The sequence below is a fragment of the Schistosoma mansoni genome, chromosome 7 (genome assembly GCF_000237925.1).
Source record: "Schistosoma mansoni strain Puerto Rico chromosome 7, complete genome".
In the NCBI taxonomy this organism is placed as follows: domain Eukaryota; kingdom Metazoa; phylum Platyhelminthes; class Trematoda; order Strigeidida; family Schistosomatidae; genus Schistosoma; species Schistosoma mansoni.
The window spans coordinates 6,614,153-6,636,159 of NC_031501.1; the positions used below are offsets into that span (position 1 = coordinate 6,614,153).

Here is a 22,007-nt window from a genome sequence, read left to right on the forward strand (position 1 = left end):
CTCTCAACTAATTTCAAAGTCAGAATCTTCAATACGAACGTCAAGACAGTCCTACTGTTCGGAGCTGAAACGTGGAGAACTACTAAATCCATTGTCAAGTAGGTACAAGTATTTATAAACAGTTTTCTACGCAAAATACTCAACATTTACTGACCGGATACTATCAGCAACAGCGTTTTCTGGGAGAGGACAAACCAGCTTCTAGCTGAAGAGGAAATTAGGAAAAGACGTTGGAAGTGGATAGGACATACATTAAAGAAATCACCAAACTGCATCACGAGACAATTCCTAACTAGGAATATTGAAGGGAAGCGGAAAAGAGGAAGGCCAAAGAACACACTACGCCGGGAAATAGAAACAGATATGAAAAGGATGAATGTTAACTGGAAAGGATTGCCCAGGACAGGGTTGGATGGAGAATGCTGGTGGGAGGCCTATGCTCCACCACGAGGGGTAACATGTGTAAGTAAGTAATGAGAAGGTAAAATCACATTTCTAACTGATAGTGACTCTCGCCCAACGTTACTTCTGTTCGTAACTCTTTATCATGATTATTCAGAGGAATATTTGTTTTTGTTTTCCAGTGTGATATTTTATCATTAATTTATTTGAATGTGATGTTTTTTTCAAGATACAATATGCATGTATTGAATTAACATGAACTAGGCTCAACATTAACATGCAACATGGGATTTTGTTATAACTCTGAGTATATTTCATATGTGTGATTTCATTCTAATTAGTTATCAAAATGAGTGTTCAGTCAATATATGTTCCGTGTATTTTCGACTAGGATTGTCGTATGTTTTTGTTTCACATCGTGGAAGTTGTAGTGGTTCGTCGTTCTTTCAAGTATAAAAATTAGTGACACGGATACAACACACAAGGACTTTGAGGGGCATCACAAACATCCTTTTTTATACTTTGAATCATATCAGTTATCTCAACGAGCAACTACAACTTTATTACATGGTCTACATCAGTAACATGTGTTTCTTGTAATTTGGACTGGACATCATGTCATATTTATTGCGGTTGTACAACAGATATGTTTATCATTTCGAGCGTCCTAAGACCCAAGTTTAGGTAATTTTCGTTTAGATCTTTATTTATGCTGTCCGTCACTGCCATTTGAATTTCTTGGAAGAACCCAAATGCCTCTACCAAAAATCCAATAGGTCCATCAGTATGGTATATCTCTATGCAAGTTTTTGCCTCATAAATTATTGACTAATTTTTCGGACTAAAAACAATGAAAACTCATATATGTTAGGACAAACTGTGTATTGAAAAATAGGGATTACATTTATGAGGCATTGTATAGGAGAAGAACGTGAACTCGAAATAAACCTAGAATAATTATATATTCACTCATTATTCTAACGGTCCTATGGAAAATGTGATATTTTAAAGAATGGATATCTATTATCGCTAGGAAACTATCCAGTCGAAGAACAAGTACCGACAGACTGGAAAGAAGGACTTCTGATCAAAATATCAAAAAAGGCGATCTCAGCAAGTGTGATAACAACACGGGCATCACTCTTCTTTTAATACCAGGAAAAGTCTTTAACATGGTATTGTTAAACAGAATGAAGGACTCGGTGGACGCCAAACATCGAGACCAACAGGCTGGATTCCGTAAGGATCGATCGTGGAACATTATGGAACAATCAATTGAATGGAATTAATCACTCTACATCAACTTCATTGACTACGAGAAAGCATTTGATAGCGTGGACAGGACAACACTATGGAGGCTTCTTCGACACTAAGGCGTACCTGATAAGATAGTCAATATCATACGGAATTCCTTTGATGGATTAAACTGCCAAATCGTTGATGAAGGATAACTCATCGACTCATTCGAAGTAAAGACCGGAGTTAGGCAAGGTTGCTTACTCTCACCCTTTCTCTTTCTCCTGGTAATCGACTGGATCATGAAGATGTCAACATCTGAGGGAAAGCACGGGATACAGTAGATAGCTAGGATGCAGCTTGACGATTTAGACTTCGCAGATGATCTGGCTCTTCTATCACACACGCAAAAACTAATTCAGGAGAAGAAAATCAGTGTAGCAGCAGCCTCAGCAGCAGTAGGTCTCAATATAAACAAAGGGAAAAGCAAGATTCTCCGATACAATACAGCATGCACCAATCGAATCACACTTAACGGAGAAGCTCTGGAGGGTGTGAAAACCTTCACATTATCCGGGAAGCATCATTGTGAGCACGGTGGATGTGATGCAGATGTGAAGACGCGAATCGGCAAAGCATGAGCAGCATATTTACAACTGAAGAACATCTGGAACTCAAAACAAGCGCTGGAAGTGGATGGGACACACATTGAGGAAATCACCCAATTGCATCAGAAGGCAGGCCCTCACATGGAATTCTGAAAGCCAAAGGAGAAGAGAAAGATCAAAGAACACATTACGCCGAGAAACGGAGACAGACATGAGGAGAATGAGCAAAAGTTGAATAGAACTAGAAAGGAAGGCCCAGGACAGAGTGGGTTGGAGAATGCTGGTCGGAGGCCTATGCTTCATTGGGAGTAACAGGCGTAAGTAAGTATATATTGAGAGACGAAAGGAATTTAAAATGTATTTAGTTTCAGTTCAGTGGTCTAAAAGCACTGTGTTAGCTGCAAAATTTGGAGGTGATAGGTTCGGTACCACGTTTGGTCATGGATTCTCTTTTCTGAAGTGTTAGACTATTAATAAGCATCTAACCAATGAGCCGTAGCTTTTGTTAACAAGGTTGAACAGGAGAGTTCTGACAGCTAACTCCAACCATCCAACATATAAAATATAGTGAACACTATCGCGAATCATTTTAACTAGTAGTAAAGTTGCAACTTGATCGATCGAATTCGCCTACCACCAAAAGAATAGACAAATATGATAGTAGTTAGGATTTGGTGATCAAAAAATTGGAACCTTAGTTTTAATTGTTTCTTCAGTTAATGCTAATCTGTGATGTAACTAATTTCCAATCAGATAATTTCCACAAATCGTCTATTCTAAAAGTGCAAATAATAAAACAAATCATAGGGACTTGAGTAATCAGTACACAAATCTAGAAAAAAATAATATATATCATAATTTATGGAAGAGTAACTTTGAAGTGCTTGGTTTTCACAGTTTATTCACTAAATAATCACAGTTTTCACAGGGAAGTGATCAAAAATCAGAGACTTCGTGAAACTGATTCCATGTATTGACAAAGACATTTTGAAATACTTGTCAATCTATTCTCACTCCAGCTATAACATTACATTTTAGTGAAATGTGGTGTACAATGAGTGTTTTGATTTTGCATTTTCGCTAAATGCTTAGTCTATTCAAAAAATTTTAGTCAACATATATTACTATCTCGGCTATAAGTGTAAGATTTGCACTGTCATTTAAAAAAAACAACAACAAGAATTTGTTACATCACGAAACACAACTACCTCAATAGATGGGCTTGATGGTATTCAGGAGCACTTGTTGAAATCATCTCTCTCTATAATTATTTTCCAACCAATAAAATAATGACTTTTAAAATACGTTAATTCGAATCCTTATATGAATGAGATTAATAATGGGTGGGTTGATTTCACACAAGTGTTAGAGTCTTAAATCGATTTTCTCCCATCATCTTTTAGTTCATTAAATGAGCGTTATATAGACATACAAGGCACAGCTTCAAATAAATTGGAGGGGCCCTTTACAAAAAAGGGACCAATGAAATAAATTGTAATCTGAATAATAATAATTTGAATATGATGAAATAGATAAAATGACAACCGCCCACGCAAAACTGAAGTTAGATTAAGCTGAAAAAAATCTCAGCCCATTTTATTTGATTCTGATGGCGGAACCACTCATTTTGAGGCCATAGATTTTGTCTTTCATTTGTAAAAAAAAGATGGTGAGTTATGAGGTTTCTGTTGTTTCTGTGGTGTATGGGCTTGAATATTTTGAATGATCTGATATATTAAGCGTGATAGCTTGACTACCATCATCATTATTAAAATCTGTCACCCAATCCTTAGGGTGTTTTTAGGTGTAGATTAGAATCAAGATCTAGCTTTTTCCGGTAGAAATTCGTTTTTTATTAGGTAGTGAGGATTCGGTTTAAAGCCTAGAGTTTAAAATAAAAAATGACTAATTAGTTCAATTAGGTGCGAAATTCGTGTTTTGGACATCTGTTTTCGTAAAATCGAATTGGTTTTTTATCCACTTTAGTCGGCTTAAAAGAATTATTCGGGTATCAGACTTAAAAACCTTCTTTGTATTTTTTCGTAAGAGTTGTTTGGATCTTCTCTTTGATGTTAATGACTACAATTAATCGGTCTCTCTTGGCGTATACGCATCTTGTCCAGATTGAATTGATATAGCATTAAGTGACAAGTATCTGTAACTAGGGTTGAAAAGTGGGTAGCAGTAAAAACTAGAACATGCGTTTCGTCCTATTTCGAACTTATCAGCTGAATCTATTTTCGCACTAGTGTCGGTCTTTACACTGAGGCTCGAATCCAATACCTTTACCTTCATATTCACAAAGTGTCATCTACGTGGATACTGGGTTCAGATAGTCACTGGCTTGTGTAACGATGTGAATTTTAATTTATTTGTGCACATTTATATAGTTTTGACTAACTGTCATAAAGTCTTCAAATTGTTATAAACTAGCAACTGTAAAGTATTCAACTATTTACCTCTATTTACCATTAACTTAGTCTGGAATCAATATTCAAACGGGTGATCAGACTAACAGACTCATCTCTGAGAACGCTTTAATTCCTATCTGTCATCCATTAGCTCCTGGATCTTCCAGCCTACCCAAGTTTGGTACCCTTATTCCAAACCGCATATTTGTTGGCGGAATACCATCAAATGTAAGTTTGAATTATACTTTTCATTTAGCTTTTAGACAAACGAACAAGAACTGAAGTCTTTCTTTTCAAGTTTCGGCCACGTGAAAGATGTCAAAATTATAAATGATCGCCTTGGGGCATCTAAAGGGTAAGTTTTATTACTGACAATCATGTATGTTCAATAGGAGTTACGGATTTGTTACTTTTGAAAGTCAAGAAATGGCTGAAAAAATTATTAAGAACGAGGTTAGTATAATATTTTACTAACATTTTTATTATAGTCGGAAACACTCATTTTCAAAGACCGTAAACTCAACATAGGTCATGCAATTCGTAAGCAACAAATATTTCCTCGTCCAGGTACGTACACTGTTCTTAATTTGTCCGACTATTTTGTCACCAAGTTTGCACATTTGTAACATTGTATTTCTTTTCTCATATAGAACTAACAACAACTTTGCTATTCACCGGAAGTGCAATTCCTTATAGCTTTCAAAATGGTATGGCTGTATTCCCTTTACCTGGCCAAGAGTATCCTATATTGACTCAAGTGAGTGAATACATTGAAAATTGTTAAATGCTCAATTTATTATGTACAGTTTGTATGAGCATGCACAGTCATTAGTCAGCATACTTAAATTTAACATACTTTAAACTTTTCGAAATGAACGCTTTTATTGAAAGTCAAGACACATATAGTAGTACTGATATTTAGATTTCAAATTATTACTCTGAACAGTGTAAACATCACAGACAATTCTGAAACGCCATAGCAACGAACTATGTAGTAGGGTGAAATTTCTATTTTAATTAGAGATTCATAAAACATCTTACTATCACTATAGATAATATTGTTTCAACAATTACAGCACTAATTAGTCTGATTGTTTGAAATTGACTGGTAGCTAAACTGTAATTCTTGTCTAATAAGCAGTTTAAAGTAGATAGGATAAGATACTAGTGACTTCTGTTATGTTATGCATTCATGAAAATTCTTTTCCTAGTTGTTTAGTTTTTTTAATAAAATCTCTTTTCTAATGATAGTAATAGGAATTAATTTCAATCATTTTTAGACTACAGCTCCTTACGCCACAATGATACTTCCACAGCCGGATGGAGGGACACCTCTCTACTTGCCTCCTTTACATTCAACTCCAGCTGCCGCCATATCGCCATATACACACATTCCACAGCATGCTGTAACAGCAGCACTTCACCAACAGTTTCATCAAACAGGAGCTGTTTCTTGTTTAACTCCGGCGGTTGTTGGTCAGATAACACCACTCAATGTCAGTGTTAATAACACTAATCCTCAATCTCATTCAACTCCTTCAGTAATGGCGGCAGCTGCTGCTATGGCTGCTGCTGTTCAATGGCCACAACATCCAGGTCCGAATAACCAGCAAAATCCACAACAATCATCTGCTGTAACAGTAACTCATAGCGTTTCACATGTAAACAATGAACATTCCATCAATCAGACATCAACAATTACACAGAATCAATCTACTGTTACAGCTCAACATCCAACTAATTGGCATTGGTCACCAGGTATACAACAATCTCAAAATACAATTCAGGGAACAAGTCCTCAATCTAACATGTTCACTATTGATACATCTTCAAGTATAAGTACTACTAAATCAACATCAATATCGAATCCAAATCTTCAATTTCCTCAACAGGTGAGTAATTCAACTTTATCATTATACCCATCATCATTTGGCGATATATCATCAACGTTGCAGCTGTTACAAAGTTCAACTTTAACAGCATCCACTGCAGCATTACTTGCTGCTACTGTTATGCAGCAACCAAATACAAATATATTTGATAATGAGATTAATATGAATCTTGATATGACTACAGTAGCAACATTAGCTGCCTTAGCTACGGCATCAATTAATTCACCATCATTAATTAATACAAATATGAATTCAATGAAAGAGATGAAGAAAACAAAAGAAAAGGAGGATGTTACCACAAGTGGATTTTCAAAATCTGTTCATTTAAATGATGATATTGTAGGGTTATCTTTTACTCAACCAATAAAAAAACCACGATATGATGTAGAAACTGCACAGAAAACTAAAAAAGATGAATAATCTGTAATCATTTAATATAGTTCCAAAGATAAACTGTTATTTTTTTGTTTTTTTTTTGAAAGTATATCCTGTGTAGCAACTATTCAAATTACTTTTTTTAACAAACTACATTTCATTCTAAGATATATGATAATTAGTTAATTCTTTGTTTCGTATTTTTCCTTCAATCTATTCAATAAAAAACAAGCTTCTGTTAAGTTGTTTATATGAAATTTTTGAAGACTTTGACAGTTTAGATATGTGTATATAAGGCAAATGTAATATATTTATAGTATAATTAAACTTTGCCTCTTTTTTAATTATTAATTAATATCTTTATCATTTTATTTTGTATGTTTAATTTATGAAAACAACCAAAAATTTATCTAATTGTAACAGTGTGCAACAAATACAACTTATTTGTATAGCCCATTAACTGGATCTAGTCATGAAGTGATGCTATTTCATCAAACCAGTTCACCATTTACTGGTCATTCAACTAGTGATTACAGTACTGATCATAGTACACATTCATCTGGTATATTGGATTCAGCTGAGGTAGGCTGTTAGTTTTCAACGTTTCATTAATATAATCGTAATGATAATAATAATACTAATAATAACTTGGAGTTGAATTACATCTGTGAAAAAATGTTGATATTTATGTAACGTTTTCTTAACAAAAAAATTCAATTGTTTTATTCAATTGTTACTGCTTCAAATGTTGTTAATAGTTGATAAAAAAAAGAAGAAAAGATATTGTCAATAATTGTTGTAACTTATGTACTAAAGTTTTTGTTTGTTCACTATTTTGTTTATTAAAAGACATTTCAAATATTCAAATTGTACAAAGAGAATACAAATATTAATGCTGTCAAAACCATATAACTGTAATTATTTGTTTAAACTTAGTTATTTTATATCTATGCTACTGTGTTCAATAATTTATGAAGAGATTTCGTTTCTACTATCATGTTTCAATGTTTATGATTGTTTGAATTATTTTGTTTAGAATGAGTGTGATGTTTCTACTCATAAAAAAAGATCCAGCTATCTGATTTTATCATTAAAAATTAGGAGTATTCATTACGTTACCATAATATTTCCTTTTTAAAATATATTTATTTTAGTCTATAAGTTATGATGGTACACCAATCAGTCGTCAGACTCAACAAATCGGAAAACAATTAACTAATATTTACAATAATAATAATGCACAAATGAATGGTTCATGTTTATCACCATATGCTACGATAACACCAATTTTAGAATTTCATTCACATTCTAATTGTATAGGACAATCAAATTCTATGCATCAAATGTCATCAACACATTTACAACATAATTTACATCAAAATCATCAAACAAATACATTCTTATCAATACTTAATCCATCACATCATAATAAAGTATTTACTGGTAGTGATTGTACGCGTCATTTATCAACTGCTATCTACGGAAGTCAATCCGTAAGTTTTGTAATTTATTAATTTGTTTATCAGTATGCAAAATATACATGTCAGTATGCTAAGTCTGCATTATAAATTTATTTATATCAGTACATAAGTTATGCCTAACCACCACCTACCTCGGCGTGAGATGTTAACTAGAGTAAGTTGAAGCTAGGGGCTCCAAAACCCGAGGTGTGGCACCAGTCTAAGAATTGACTGACAATGGAACTGATACATCTGGACAAGTGTAGACAACCTGGCTGAGGTCCACATGATTATCGTAACGTATTGTTAGAGACTTTAAGTGATACGGCTCAGAATCTTTCTCAATCTCTGAGACGAATCCACTACTTGTCTTCCCCCAGAATCTGAGTCCCAAACCACTCTATATCTTTTTTTCTTTTTCCATACCTAACCTCTTTTACTGCTACTACTACTCCTGTAACTTAAAGATTTGTCTTTAAATAACTTCAATTCTCTGTGGTAACACTGTATGGCAACTTGAACCGTTGCGTATCTGTGTTAGGTTCTACGCCACCTGTGATGATGACTTGGATACTTTCATCTCTATAGCATTGCAAGGAAGATATTTTGTTGTTCAACTATTAATAAGAGAAATTATATCACACAGAATTTTGCTCTATATTGCTTCACAGCTATGAATGGCAAATGAAAATAGAAGGTATCTGTAGGTTGCTGGTATTTGATTATTAGTCTCTTCAGTGTACTACTTGGATATGATAAGACTAACAAAAATATTATGCTAAGATTTGTTAAGTTTTCAAGAAGGAATTGTAGGAAGTATTCTACATGGAGAATGTCTCATTGAATTAAAGCGTGTAGACTATGTAGTCCTGTTTAGAAAGAATAATGGAAGTACCTAAGTAACACTTCAAGTATATTTTAGATGTATTCCTCTCACTAAAATGCAAAATACTGCTTTAGAATTACTTTCTTTTAGTGCATATTCTAATCCTAGAGAATGAAGTAGAGAGGCTTCGTTTATCTTGACAGTCTCATCAGCCCTAGGAGGTCGGTGTCTAAGATGACCGTCTCCCTGTCTAATGGCAATTATACTGAGCAGCAGTTTGCAATGTATTACTTAATTCTATAAAACATAACTTCTGAAATTAATAAGTACGTTTTTGTTATATCACAATGAATATGAAAACTGTATTTCTTACATTTTGTGATTTAACTAACGTAAGCCACTTTTTCAGAATAAATTATATTACCTATGACTTATTCACCTCAGTCGATAAACATTTAATCAGATCATTCTAACAAAAAAGATTGATCAATGTGGCAGAATTATTCAAAGTCACGTAATAAACAATAAGTCTTTTTGTCTTACGATAAAATCTTATTAACTCTTGATTAATTTTGTATTGAAGTAAAATGTTCATTACATTCTATCGGAACTGTAAATAGAAACTAATTAACAAGTAGTGTAGTAGAAATTACTCTTTTCACATTTCTGCAATACTGTAACTGATTTTACTACAGTATATGATAATACAATTGTTATCAAAATGATAAAAGAACTTGTAAGGCGATGGTTGGAGGTGGTTGATAGGAATCTCTGCATGATCCAAGTTTCGTGCTATTAGGCAATCAACAACGAAGTGTACCTATAATCCTGAAAAAACTGATGCTCCCTTCCTGGTTCGATCCCGTGTCACTTAGTTTCATAGACAGAGGCGTTCCCACTTAACTTTCCGGGCAGCGATTTACCTATCGTAGCACTAAGATGTATTTACCATTAATTGGTAATTGGGTAATAGTGATTAATGTAATAAGTGTCAGATCCTTCTTAGTGAAGATAGAATTCTAACAATCAGGTTGCAAGATGGCCACTAGTTTAAGTGACTCAATATCACGTGTACTATGTTAATATGTAAGGTGGTGGTTGGAGGTGGTCTACAGGAAATCTTGTTTGATGTGGATTTTATGTTATTTGACACTGGTCAGCAAGGTGTACCTGTAACCTTGAGGGAACTGATGCAAATAATGTCGAGTCACCTAGATCAGTGGACACATGGCAACCTGATTGATAGAATTTGATATGCACTACTATTGACCTGACATACATGACATTGGTCACACAGTGATCAATTAATTGTAAAAAAATCTTGTGTCAATTAATAAATACGTATGTATGATGTATATGAGACATCTGTATGTGTATATTTGTGTGATTTGTGTATTTTATTTATTTTGTCAAGCATCATTCACCAACTGTGTAGGAAACGACATATGAATGTGTGTGTATGTTCACATCTATAAATTAGGTAAATCTGCTGAATTCTTAATTTTCTAGACCTGCTTTATCTGGTTTCATTAAAAACGAACGGAAAGTGAGCCATGTATATAAGTTCTCGGTTTGACTTCATTTATTCTAGTTATGATAACCCCGTTTGAGTAATGGCGATAGTAAAAAGTCAAATACTCATTAGTTTGGTTGAGTTTGTTTCAGACATTCTGTTATGCAAACAGACGATGAGAAATGAGAAATGAGAAGCGGAGAAGCCGAATCGAAGATGGTAAGCGTACCAACTCTATTTAACTAGAACGTCACTTAACACTTATAGGCATGAAAGATATAAGCGAGCATATAGACACTTACGATTACATGCACATGTTCAAAGTTACACATATAAATGACAAAATCACTCGGAAGATTAGAAGTAATTCATTTATTCAAAAGTAGACGTGTAACAATGCTGCTAATTACACGTTTAAGATGAAATACATTGGGTTCAAGTCCTATTGTAAACCTCAACACTGGGATACGACAGGTCCATCGAACTGATGTGCTCCTAATGGGATGAAACATAAATGTCAGTCATAATACATCTATTTTAAATACACAGTTTTGTTTATTGTTCATGCATATAATTTTCCATATCTTTTTGCCTACAATTAGCAAATTAAAAATGGTACATTACCATCAATCGATATGAGTTTATCAAATGAACAACATCAAAGTATGTTATCATCAATTCGCCAATTACAATCGTGTTGTACAATTGGTACTATTCAAGGTATAACTAATACAACAATCATATCACAATCCCAACCAACATCATCAGCAGCAGCAATAGTAGCTTCAGAATCAACAGTACAAGTAGCATTACCATATTTACTAACTTCTACAAGTACATCACCCTAATCTTTTTCTCTTGATTCAGCAAAGAAAAATTAACAGACTAGTCTCTTCTTTTTTGTTTTTTGTTTTTTCATCAGTTTCATTTCTTATTTTCCAGAAAATATTTAATAGATTTTTCTTACCGATCTTCTTCCTCTTGTTTTGCATCTGCTTATTTGCTTTTTTCAAATATTCTCTTACTTCAGTTCATTTTTTCCTGAAAAAAAAGTAAAAGAAACGAAATACTTAAACCATCACATTTTGAAATGTATTACTACCTTTAAACTTTGTTAAATCAGCATTTTTTTCCAAGATTACTTACTGTCAGTTTTCCACCTTAGTTTTTATATGTTTTTTTCATTTAATTTTCTTACTACAAGCCAGCCAACTATTTGTCTTATCATTTTTCTCTATTAAGAACTCTCATGCTTCGTTTTTGTATGATGCTTTTGGATTTTTTTCACAATTTAAAAAAAAGAAGATGAAAACACTTTTTCTATGTGTCAATTAATCATTCATCTTATTGCATTGGTCCCTTATGTTTTTATTTGTTGTAATGTTCTTTTATTATTATTATTATTAGTACTATTAATGTTTTCAGTATTCTGCACAGCATTCCAAGTTTTATATTTCCCATAGAGATTGATATATATATATATATATATATATATATATAGTTTTTTTTATCGAATATCAGTTCTTGGTCCTGGCATTCTGACTGACAAATTGTATTAGCACATTCGGTATTCAATATTCAAAGTATGTACGTATATATAATGTTTGTTTTACTGTTTATATATCTATATTTTATCCCTCTCCGGACTCTCTTTTTCTGCATACAAATTACACATTTGGTTAGTTTGTTGCAACTTTTCTTGTGAAATAGATTTATTCAATTTTTGAGTATATTTTGACTTTTTTTCCTCTTTTTGGCGTCCTATTAGCAATCGTTTCTGGAGTATTTTCTTTTTTTGTTAATATCAGTTATTTGTGTCAATAGATTAAGCTGTATGTTGTAAACAAATAAGAGAGAGGTAGTCCAAGTTTTAAGTCACTTTGAATTCTAACTGTGTTTTATTAGCTTGACAAAATACAAATTGGTATTGAGGAGCTAATATATGATGCTGAAAAGTTTAGGGGTTGATTAACCCATAAAATTAAACTGGGTTATCTAAGTCTAATCAAGGTCATAAACTTACTTTTACACATTTGATCGACAGAAGCTTAGGACTTTTTTTATAGTTTGAGGGATTTGTAGGGATTGTAGACTTTCCATACTTCAAATAAAGACTCCATCTTAGCCAGACCACCATTGAAAACCTGTAATTACTGGATGAACGTTTCTTCCTAGTATGGGACTCCTCGGTAGTGCGCATCCATGACTCCGCGTGGGGGGTCGGACTCAGGGCTCTTAGTCTCGCGCACGAACACCTAACCTCTTGGCCACTTAACCGACATACAACGTTGATTATATCTAACTCCAATCAGTCCATGATCTCCAACAACCTTCCATCTATTGCTCGTGGTGGGTAACTGTTTCATATGCGACATAGATTTAACTCCACTGCTCACGGCTTCTCGCTTTTCTTCCTAACGATATATATGTATAACTAAATTACATATATATGCCCAATTTCACTATTTATAGCTTCACATGAATCTATCTGAATGTCTGGCTTTAGCTTATAACGTTATTTGTATTTCCTTTAAGGAATAATTCTTAGTAATGTATGTAGACTTGTTTACTGTTAAAAATCAATTGATTTTTTCTATCCCACAGATCCATACTTCTATTTTTATCGATTTGAATTCATCGTTTATTTTAAAACAGATCTGTTTAGATAAATGTTATCTAAACTCTAACTCCAGTTCATTCGCTTTTGATTAAAAAAAGAATCGGGCAGATCTAATTATGAATCACACATACACACTAAGTAAAACTAAACTTTTTTCAATTTGATAGACCCTGTTCTTTCTCTTTAGTTTTCGTTATGGTTAAGTAGTCTGATGACGAATAAGTACTTAGATGTTAGATAATAAGTAGTGAAACTCTAATGTCGTTTCTTTTATGTTTTAGTGATTTTATTGTCATAGTACAAGTCCAGTTGACAAATAAATAACAGTGATGATAACATTTATGTCATAATAATATAGCAGTACTTGTAAAAAAAGTGTACATACTAACTGACTCATTGTCTTTTAACTAGAACTCAATACTTTACAGCCGTATGGATTTCACCAGTTCAACAAACAGTAACTACTCAAATATACAGAAAGTAATCGATCAAGCTCTGATTAAATTGTCTTTGGTTGTCCGTGTGATAAAAATTTAGATATTCTGAGTTTTATCTATACAACAATCGATAGAATGTGGAAGAGACTATCATATGATCAGGTCAGAAAAATGTAGAAGTAAACAACTTTCCTAGTCATTAAATTACTGCCATTTCTATTAATTAGTGAAATCTCTGACTGACTGTGACATCTATGAAACAAGTTATAAGTTGGTGGTTAGATGAAGTCAACAGGATCCCCTGGGTGACCTAGGTTTCGTGCTATTTGGCACTTATCAGTAAGGTGCACCTGTAAGTATGAAAAGAATCTTGACTTCCGTGATTAGTTTATGTACAGAAAACTCGTGTATTTATGGATAGCCCTAACACTCTGGAAGCTTCCATAAACACACTAAATTTAGGTGGTTATTTAGTCAATAAGACACAATCCGTCGCTTCTCTAGACGTTTCTGGATAGTCATTTGATTTTGACTGAATGAAAAAGTGTATTCAAACTTATCCTCGCCTACTGTGAAAACGACATCTAGAATATAGTTGATTAAGTAGAGATGATTAGTGGCTAGCAGTAGAATCCAGGACGCATATTTCAATCTATTTGGGACTTATCAGCTGGATGCACTTGCATCTACTTCTGCCTAAAGTGCTTGTGATTTACTGGCCATGTGGAGGCGATCCGCACAGGATGCACATATGTCAAAAAGAGACTGATCAATTGCAGACGTAAACATCAAAGGGAAGATCCAAACAACCAATCTGTATAAATTAAAATAATACAATGAAAAACGTATATAGCTATAATAGAACCACAATCATTGACAAAAATGATATTGAGCCAACAGACCACAGAATACGATTTCGTATAGATTAAGACAGAAATAGTAAACCTCATTCTATCAGATGGATAGCTTCAATAAATTGATTAGTCAAGGATCAATTTCTTTCCATCATGTCTTTATATTAAATAAAGGTTCAGACAACGTTGATAAGAATTTTCGTTATGGTTTCAAATCGTACAGTATTGGATTGTTTCATTATTTTCACTTAAAGATTTAAATCAAATGGTTAGATTGATTCATTATTGTTATAAAGAAATAAAATGCTCGAAATTTTCATATTTCAATGGAAATATTTATACGAAACATTATAAGCAAAGATGGATAGTGACTAGCAGTAAGATCCAGGACACGCGTTTCGTCCTATTCGGAACACGTCAGCTGAATGTACATGCAGCTCAGAGTTGATGTTCACTCTGGGACTCAAAATCAGTACCCTTCGCTTCAAACGCCGTTACGTTATCTACTTAGCTACTGAGTTCTGATAGCCACCTGCTTTTTCAATGGGGTGAAGATTAAATTCACTTGGTATTGTTTACTTGTATCTTCCCATTGCTATTTAGGACTGTGGTTGATCAGTCTCTTATTGACATATCTGCATCCTGTACAGACTGCCTCGATGTTACCTGAAGTCACAAGATTTATAAGCATAGAGTCTCAGAGTGAACATCAACTCTGAGATGCAGGTACATCCAGCTGACGAGTTCCAAATAGGACGAAACGCCCGTCAAACTGGACTCCACTACTAACCACTATCCGTCTTTGCTTATAAAGCTTGTGACTTCAGACAGTGTCGAAGCAGTACGCACAGAATGCACATATGCTAACAAGAGACTGATCAATTGCAGTCCTAAATAACAATGGGAAGATACACTTAAACAACACCAAGCGAACTATACGAAACGATTATTATTCTTAGATAATTCTTTTTATTTTCCACAAAGGATAATTTTTTTCGAAAGAAGTTAATTTTCAATTGTATAACCTAATTTACATGAAAATGATGTCACTGTTTGAGTTTATTTGCACAAATTTCTCAATATTTACTTTATTTACTTACTTTTGCCTGTTACTCCCAATGGAGCATAGGCCGCCGACCAGCATTCTCCAACGCACTCTGTCCTCGGCCTTTCATTCTAATTCTATCCAACTGTTGTTCATTCTTCTTATATCTGATTCCATTTCTCGGCGTAATGTGTCCTTTGGTCTTCCTCTCTTCCTTTGACCTTCAGGATTCCATGTGAGGGCTTGTCTTGTGACACGATTGGGTGATTTTTTCAATGTGTGTCCCATCCACTTCAAGCTCTTCTTCCTGATTTCTTCCTCCATTGGGATCTGATTTGTTGTCTGCCACAGTAACTTGTTGCTGATAGTGTCTGGTCAACGGATCCGAAGTATTTTTCGTAGACAACTGTTAATAAACACCTGTATCTTCTGGATGATGGCCTTCATAGTTCTTCAAGTTTTTGCCCCATATAGTGGAACTGTCGTGACATTTGTATTGGAAACAATTGTTTTGAGTTCCAGATATTCTTCAGCTGTAGATATGCTGATCTTGCTGTGCCGATCCTCGCCCTCACATCTGCATCACATCCACCGTGTTCATCGATGATGCTTCCCAGATATGTACAGGTTTTCACATCCTCCAGAGCTTCTCCGTCAAGTGTAATTCGATTGGTACATGTTGTATTGTATCAGAGAGTCTTGATTAATTGTAAAGAAATTTGTTAGAAAAAAAATAACACTATCGTGAATTTATTGAAAGCAGTTTCTAGTGATATACCGAATTGCGTAATTTAACCAAACTGTCTCCTTTAGATATGAAGAAAATAGAATTAAACAAGAATTTTTAGAATACCAACAAATGATATATCACTGAAAATATTGTTGATACAATTACTTTCCAAGAATTTACTAAACAAAATATTTTTATCATTGCTATGAGTTTTCTGGTTTAATTTGTTTGTTCTGGTTAGCGTCTTTTTTTATACCAAGGTTGTTTTCTAGAGGATGGGGTTGTCGACCCCATGCCCAACCTTTCTCTTTTACGTGGGCTTGGGGCCGGCAGTTACAGGCAGTGCTAGCTTGGAATCCTGAAGGGCAACGAAAAAGTGGAAGACTAAAGAACACAATACTTTGGGAATTGGAAGCAGATATGAAAAGGATGAATAGCAACTGGAAAGAACTGGATAGGATTGTCCGGGACGGAGTTGGATGGAGAATGCTGGTGAGCAGTCTATGCTCCTCCTGTGATATGTGCTACTTATATAGACATAAGTAGCATATAACGTTGATCAGGAATAGAATGTCTAGAAGCAGAAGCTCAAGAAGATCGAGGAGGAAAGAACGGGAACAGAAAGTGATTGGTATGGGAATGCAGGAACATTGAGGTCTGAGACGATTCACTGATATTTACAAAATGAGCAGTCAAATTTGAGACAATTGATTGACATTTTCCAAATGAAGTATTTACTCTATGGTTCTCAGATTTTACTAAGATGTTCTATAATTTTGTGTTCAAGTACATTCGATTGTCCCCACTTATATTCTCGTTCACTGCACTCCATCAGGGGTTACAGGCGTAAGTAAGTAAATAAGCATTAGTTTTCTGCTCACTATTACTGATATTCATAATATTCATTAAAAGTTACAAATCAAATTAATATCGTTAATGCATTACATTCACTTCAGTTTACACAGCTAATTAACTGATTTTCAAGTTCCATTAGTAAAGCATATTTCTCATCCCTCTCTCCCCCTCTTCCCCCCTTCTCCATCAATTCCTCCCCTATACAAATATATTTCATGATTAGTATTTAACAAATCTGTAAATCATCCGTTTTCTTTTCAACCTTCATTATCTTATAATTATACAGGTGTTTATGATTGTTGTTTAAATTTGTAATCGGTTCAAATTTTAGTGATGTAATAATGGTTCTTGTTATAAAAAAAAAAATTCAACTTTATTTCATTTAAGATCTCTTTTTTTAACTAGTCCCCCCCCTTCTTTTTAAAAAAAAACACAACTGAAACGCACAATATGACTCACGCATAATCTGGATAATTGTTTTTTGTTTTTTTTTAAAAGTGAGTTAGCCAATCACTTTATACTCAATGGATAATTAATTATTGAGATAATAATGTGTTAAACACAGTATTTTGGGACATTTTTGTCCTTGACTTCACTGAATATTGAGTATTGATGATTGTATAATCAGAATGGGTTTTGTGGAGATTTCAGTATTTTCATAGTTGAGATGATGAATCAATTGAAGCTAGACCACCATGCAAATCCTGTAAGCACGGCACATCTGTTTAGTCCTTTTGTGGGACTCCTAAGTGGCAGTGCGCATCCACGATCCTGCCTCGCAAGATTTCAACCCAGGAGTTCAACCACGTCTGTTATTGAGATATTAACTCATTGAAGACATTGGTGAATGGTCGTTCAACTTCGTGAATTGGTTGAAGTTAGACATTAACACCGTTGGATGCCAACCAGCTCAGTGGTCTAGTGGTTAAGCGCTCGCATGCGAAACTGATAGGTCCTGGGTTGGAATCTCGCAAGGCGGGATCGTGGATGCACACTACTGAGGAGTCCCACAATAGGACGAAATGGCCTTCCAGTTCTTCCAGGTTTTTCATGGTGGTCTAGCTTCAATTGACTCATGATCTCAACTATATAAAATTACTAAAATCTCCATAAAACTCCCCTTTCTGATATTAATCAATATTTATTCATAAAAAGTCAATTAAAAAAATTAGTCATTTTATAAAATAAATTATGATTCATTCCATTCATATATATATCTAATAAATTCCCATAAAAATGTTTTAATTAATTGATTCAATAAAATTATAATATATAAACTTTAATAATATTGATTATTTTATTTTAAAAAAATATCAATAATATTGATTATTTTATTTTTTTTAAAAATATTATTGATAATATTAATTATTTAAATGTAATATTGATTAATAAATTTGATTCATATTATATGATATATCTTGTTCATTTTAATTAATTTAAGTAATATCAATAAAATGAAATAAAATTTTTGCCTAATTAATAATAAACATTATTATAGCAGAATAGAATACATAATGTATAATCATCCATTTGAATTGTACAGTGTGTTCTACAATCTAAACCGTTTTTTATGTTTAGTCTTTAAATGTTTTTCTGTCTAAGTCATCTATTTGATGTACTGAAACTCTTCATTTTGCTTAATGATTATAAAAACTTGAAAGTCAGGTTCTGTTACATACTATTTTTATGAACAGTCTTATAAGTAATGTCTACCATAGTAGTATACTTCTAATTCAGTAATCACGTAAATGATTTAATTTATCAGTATGAGGTCGTGGAGATTGTTGAATTGTATTGAAATTATGTACATAGTTAAGTTAAACCATCATTAAAAACCTGAAAGCACTAGATTACCGTTTCGTCCCAGTTAGGGACTCCTTAACTGTAGTAAGAATCACGAAGTCGCACACGAGACTTTTTCACGTGTCAACGCTGAACCTCTAGACCACTTAGCCTGAATACAACAATACTTTTAATTAATTCACATCAGTGTTGTTTAATAGTAATATGATGTGGTGATTTTTAGCTGGTGAAAAAAAATTTACTGACTATTTATAAATAGAGAATTTCATTATTTTCCCAAAAGTAGAACTCTTTTGAAATTCACCCTATCAGAAGTTTTAAAAGTAGATAATTAAAAAAAGTAATGAAAAAAATATTCTAAACTGCGAACTACTAAGCAAAGATGGATAATGGCCAACAGTGGAATTCAGGACGCGCGTTTCGTCATTTTTGGGACTCGTCAGCTGGATGTACCTGCATCTCAGAGTTGATATTCACTCTGGGACTCGAACCCAGTACCTTTCGCTTCATTTGCAGTCCTAAACATCAATGGGAAGATTCAAAACAAACAATACTAAGTAAATACGAACTACTAAGTTTTACTGGCTTTTCTTCCGTCACTAAAACGATGTGCAAATTTAATATATGACTTAGTTTTAAATAATACAATATTTTTTATCTTACACTTAATGATTTGTTTTGTGACAAGGAACTGTGATAACTAGAACTGATCAAATTGTAAATGTACAATAATCAATAATTTCAAGTCGTCTTTCCGAGATTGTAATAAGATAAAGAGACCTGTGGATTCAATCATTTCAGAAATGAAAAAAAACATCCACATAAGAGTTGCTTAGTATCGTAGATTGTTTAAAATCAGAATGGATGAAAAATTAATTTCTAGATAATCAGTTGTACTTAAGTGTATTTGATATGTGATAATGAATGTACTTGAATAAATCCCGTAAATAAATCCAAATTACATCAAAAAGGGAATTATTATTTTGATTTTCGGTGTAGCTCTTTATGATGTTGATCTAAGATGAAGATATTGGTGATCAAATAGCTACAGTTAACTCATATATTTTATCCTGAGAATTAGGAATCAGTAGCTAAGTGGATAACGAGATGAAGTGGGCGGTACTGGATTCGAGTTCCAGATTGAATATCAACTCTGAGATGCAGGTACATTCGACTGACGAGTCCCGAATAGGACAAACGCGTGTCCTGGATTCTACTGCTAACCACTATCCTGAGAATTAATCAAGAAATTACTATTGTATTATCATTGACGGCGTTGTAGTCTCAGAAAACTACCTTGGGATAATATTGCTTATGATATCACTTCATTAACGACACCATCTTACTAAATACGTAGAAGCACATTTCATAAGTTTAGACGATCATTGGATAGATAAACCTAATCTATATATTCAAGAATACAAAAGATGAGTAATATCAGTAACTACTGCTTCGGTATTTTTAACAACTGAAGTTTTCTTTCACACATAGATAGTATCTGAGTAGCAGCCGTAAGATTGTGAATGCGATGATGAAATGAAACAAAAATTAACAAAATATTGATCTTATCGCATAGAATATCAGACAATTTGAAACTAAGAGTTTCTGAGCTTATGATTCAAAAGGTATTGTGTTGTTTGTATAAAATAATCAATACTTCGTACATAATTGAACCATATACTTGTGTATTCCAGTATAATGAGTTCACTGATATCCCGAATAATTACAGAAGCGGTTATGCAGTGGCTGAAAACTATAGTCTTACCAATCATCTAACCAAAAATATGGATACGCTATGATGATGACACTTTTGTTATTAACAAAAAGAATCTTCTTGGAAGTACTCACAGTTTGTTCAATGGTGTCTTCGACAACATAAAATACACATTAGAAGCAGAATTAAACAACAAGCTCCCATTTTTATACAAACTGATCACTGGAACTAATAGGAGAAAAACTGAGACTTGATCACATAGAAAACCAAACCATACCGATCAGATACTCAGCTACAACAGTGATAACCCAGTGACGAAATGGCAAGTCACGAAATTTCATCAGGATATGTTTATCAAACTGACTATCAAATACCGAATAAACAAACAGAAGTCAACGAACGGGTAGTCTTATCCTATATGAATGCTTATGATTGTTGCAGACAAGAAATGTGTCATCAATGTATACCCACAAAACGGTTGTGTGTGACCGACCTCAAGCACATGTCCCTTGGGCACTGCGGTCACGCTCTCAGGTCACTAAGACCCACTTCTAATCGAATTTCCTTTTCAGGTGTGGGCAACCGGGAAGTGATAACTGCCCTCATACCTCTAACAGCACTCAAGATCACTGTATTCAGAATCAATCTCCTTCAATTCCTATTACTCCTCCCACCTCGACTTTCAACACTAAACTTTCTCTTTCGTTTTCTTCTTCATGTGTCACCATAGCCAACGATTCTAGTGCGCAAAAAACGGTCACAGGTCTACTAAAACCTCGCTCCAAACCACACATTGAAGCCTTCAACGTACTTACCCTATGTCAAATCGGCCAACAGGCCTCCTTGGCTAATACTCTAGAATCTCGTACGATTGATGTACGCTGTGTCTCCGAAACATGCATACAGAATCCTAGTGTGGTCATTCACTTGACCTCACCTCGCCACAATGGAGAGCCGACGAGATACACCTACCATTTGTCTGGAGACCCAGCGGCAAGTTCTCGTGGACTGGTAGGTTTAAGCATAGCACTTAATTTGTGGGCAAAGCAGGTACTATTAGAATGGATCCCCGTTAACAATCGTCTATGTTCTGTTCAGCTAAACGGCTCCGTAAGAACTCGGAAGGATAAGGACACACATCGTTGCCTTTTCGTCGTTTCCGCTTACTCTCCCATTGACTGCAGCCCGGATGAAGTGAAAGATGACTTTTACGGAAAGCTCTCTGA

At 34.0% G+C, this 22,007-nt stretch overlaps 1 protein-coding gene across 1 annotated transcript; it reads left to right on the forward strand.

Annotated features, from left to right (window-relative positions):
• Positions 1–3,912: 3,912 nt before the first annotated feature.
• Positions 3,913–6,969, forward strand: Smp_144860 (boule-related; the record flags this gene model as incomplete). The annotated part of the gene is made up of 7 exons (XM_018798724.1): positions 3,913–3,915; positions 4,727–4,885; positions 4,921–5,012; positions 5,053–5,110; positions 5,146–5,224; positions 5,308–5,414; positions 5,938–6,969. The coding sequence occupies 7 exons, from the start codon at positions 3,913–3,915 to the stop codon at positions 6,967–6,969; spliced, it is 1,530 nt and encodes a 509-aa protein (XP_018653637.1).
• Positions 6,970–22,007: the final 15,038 nt, after the last annotated feature.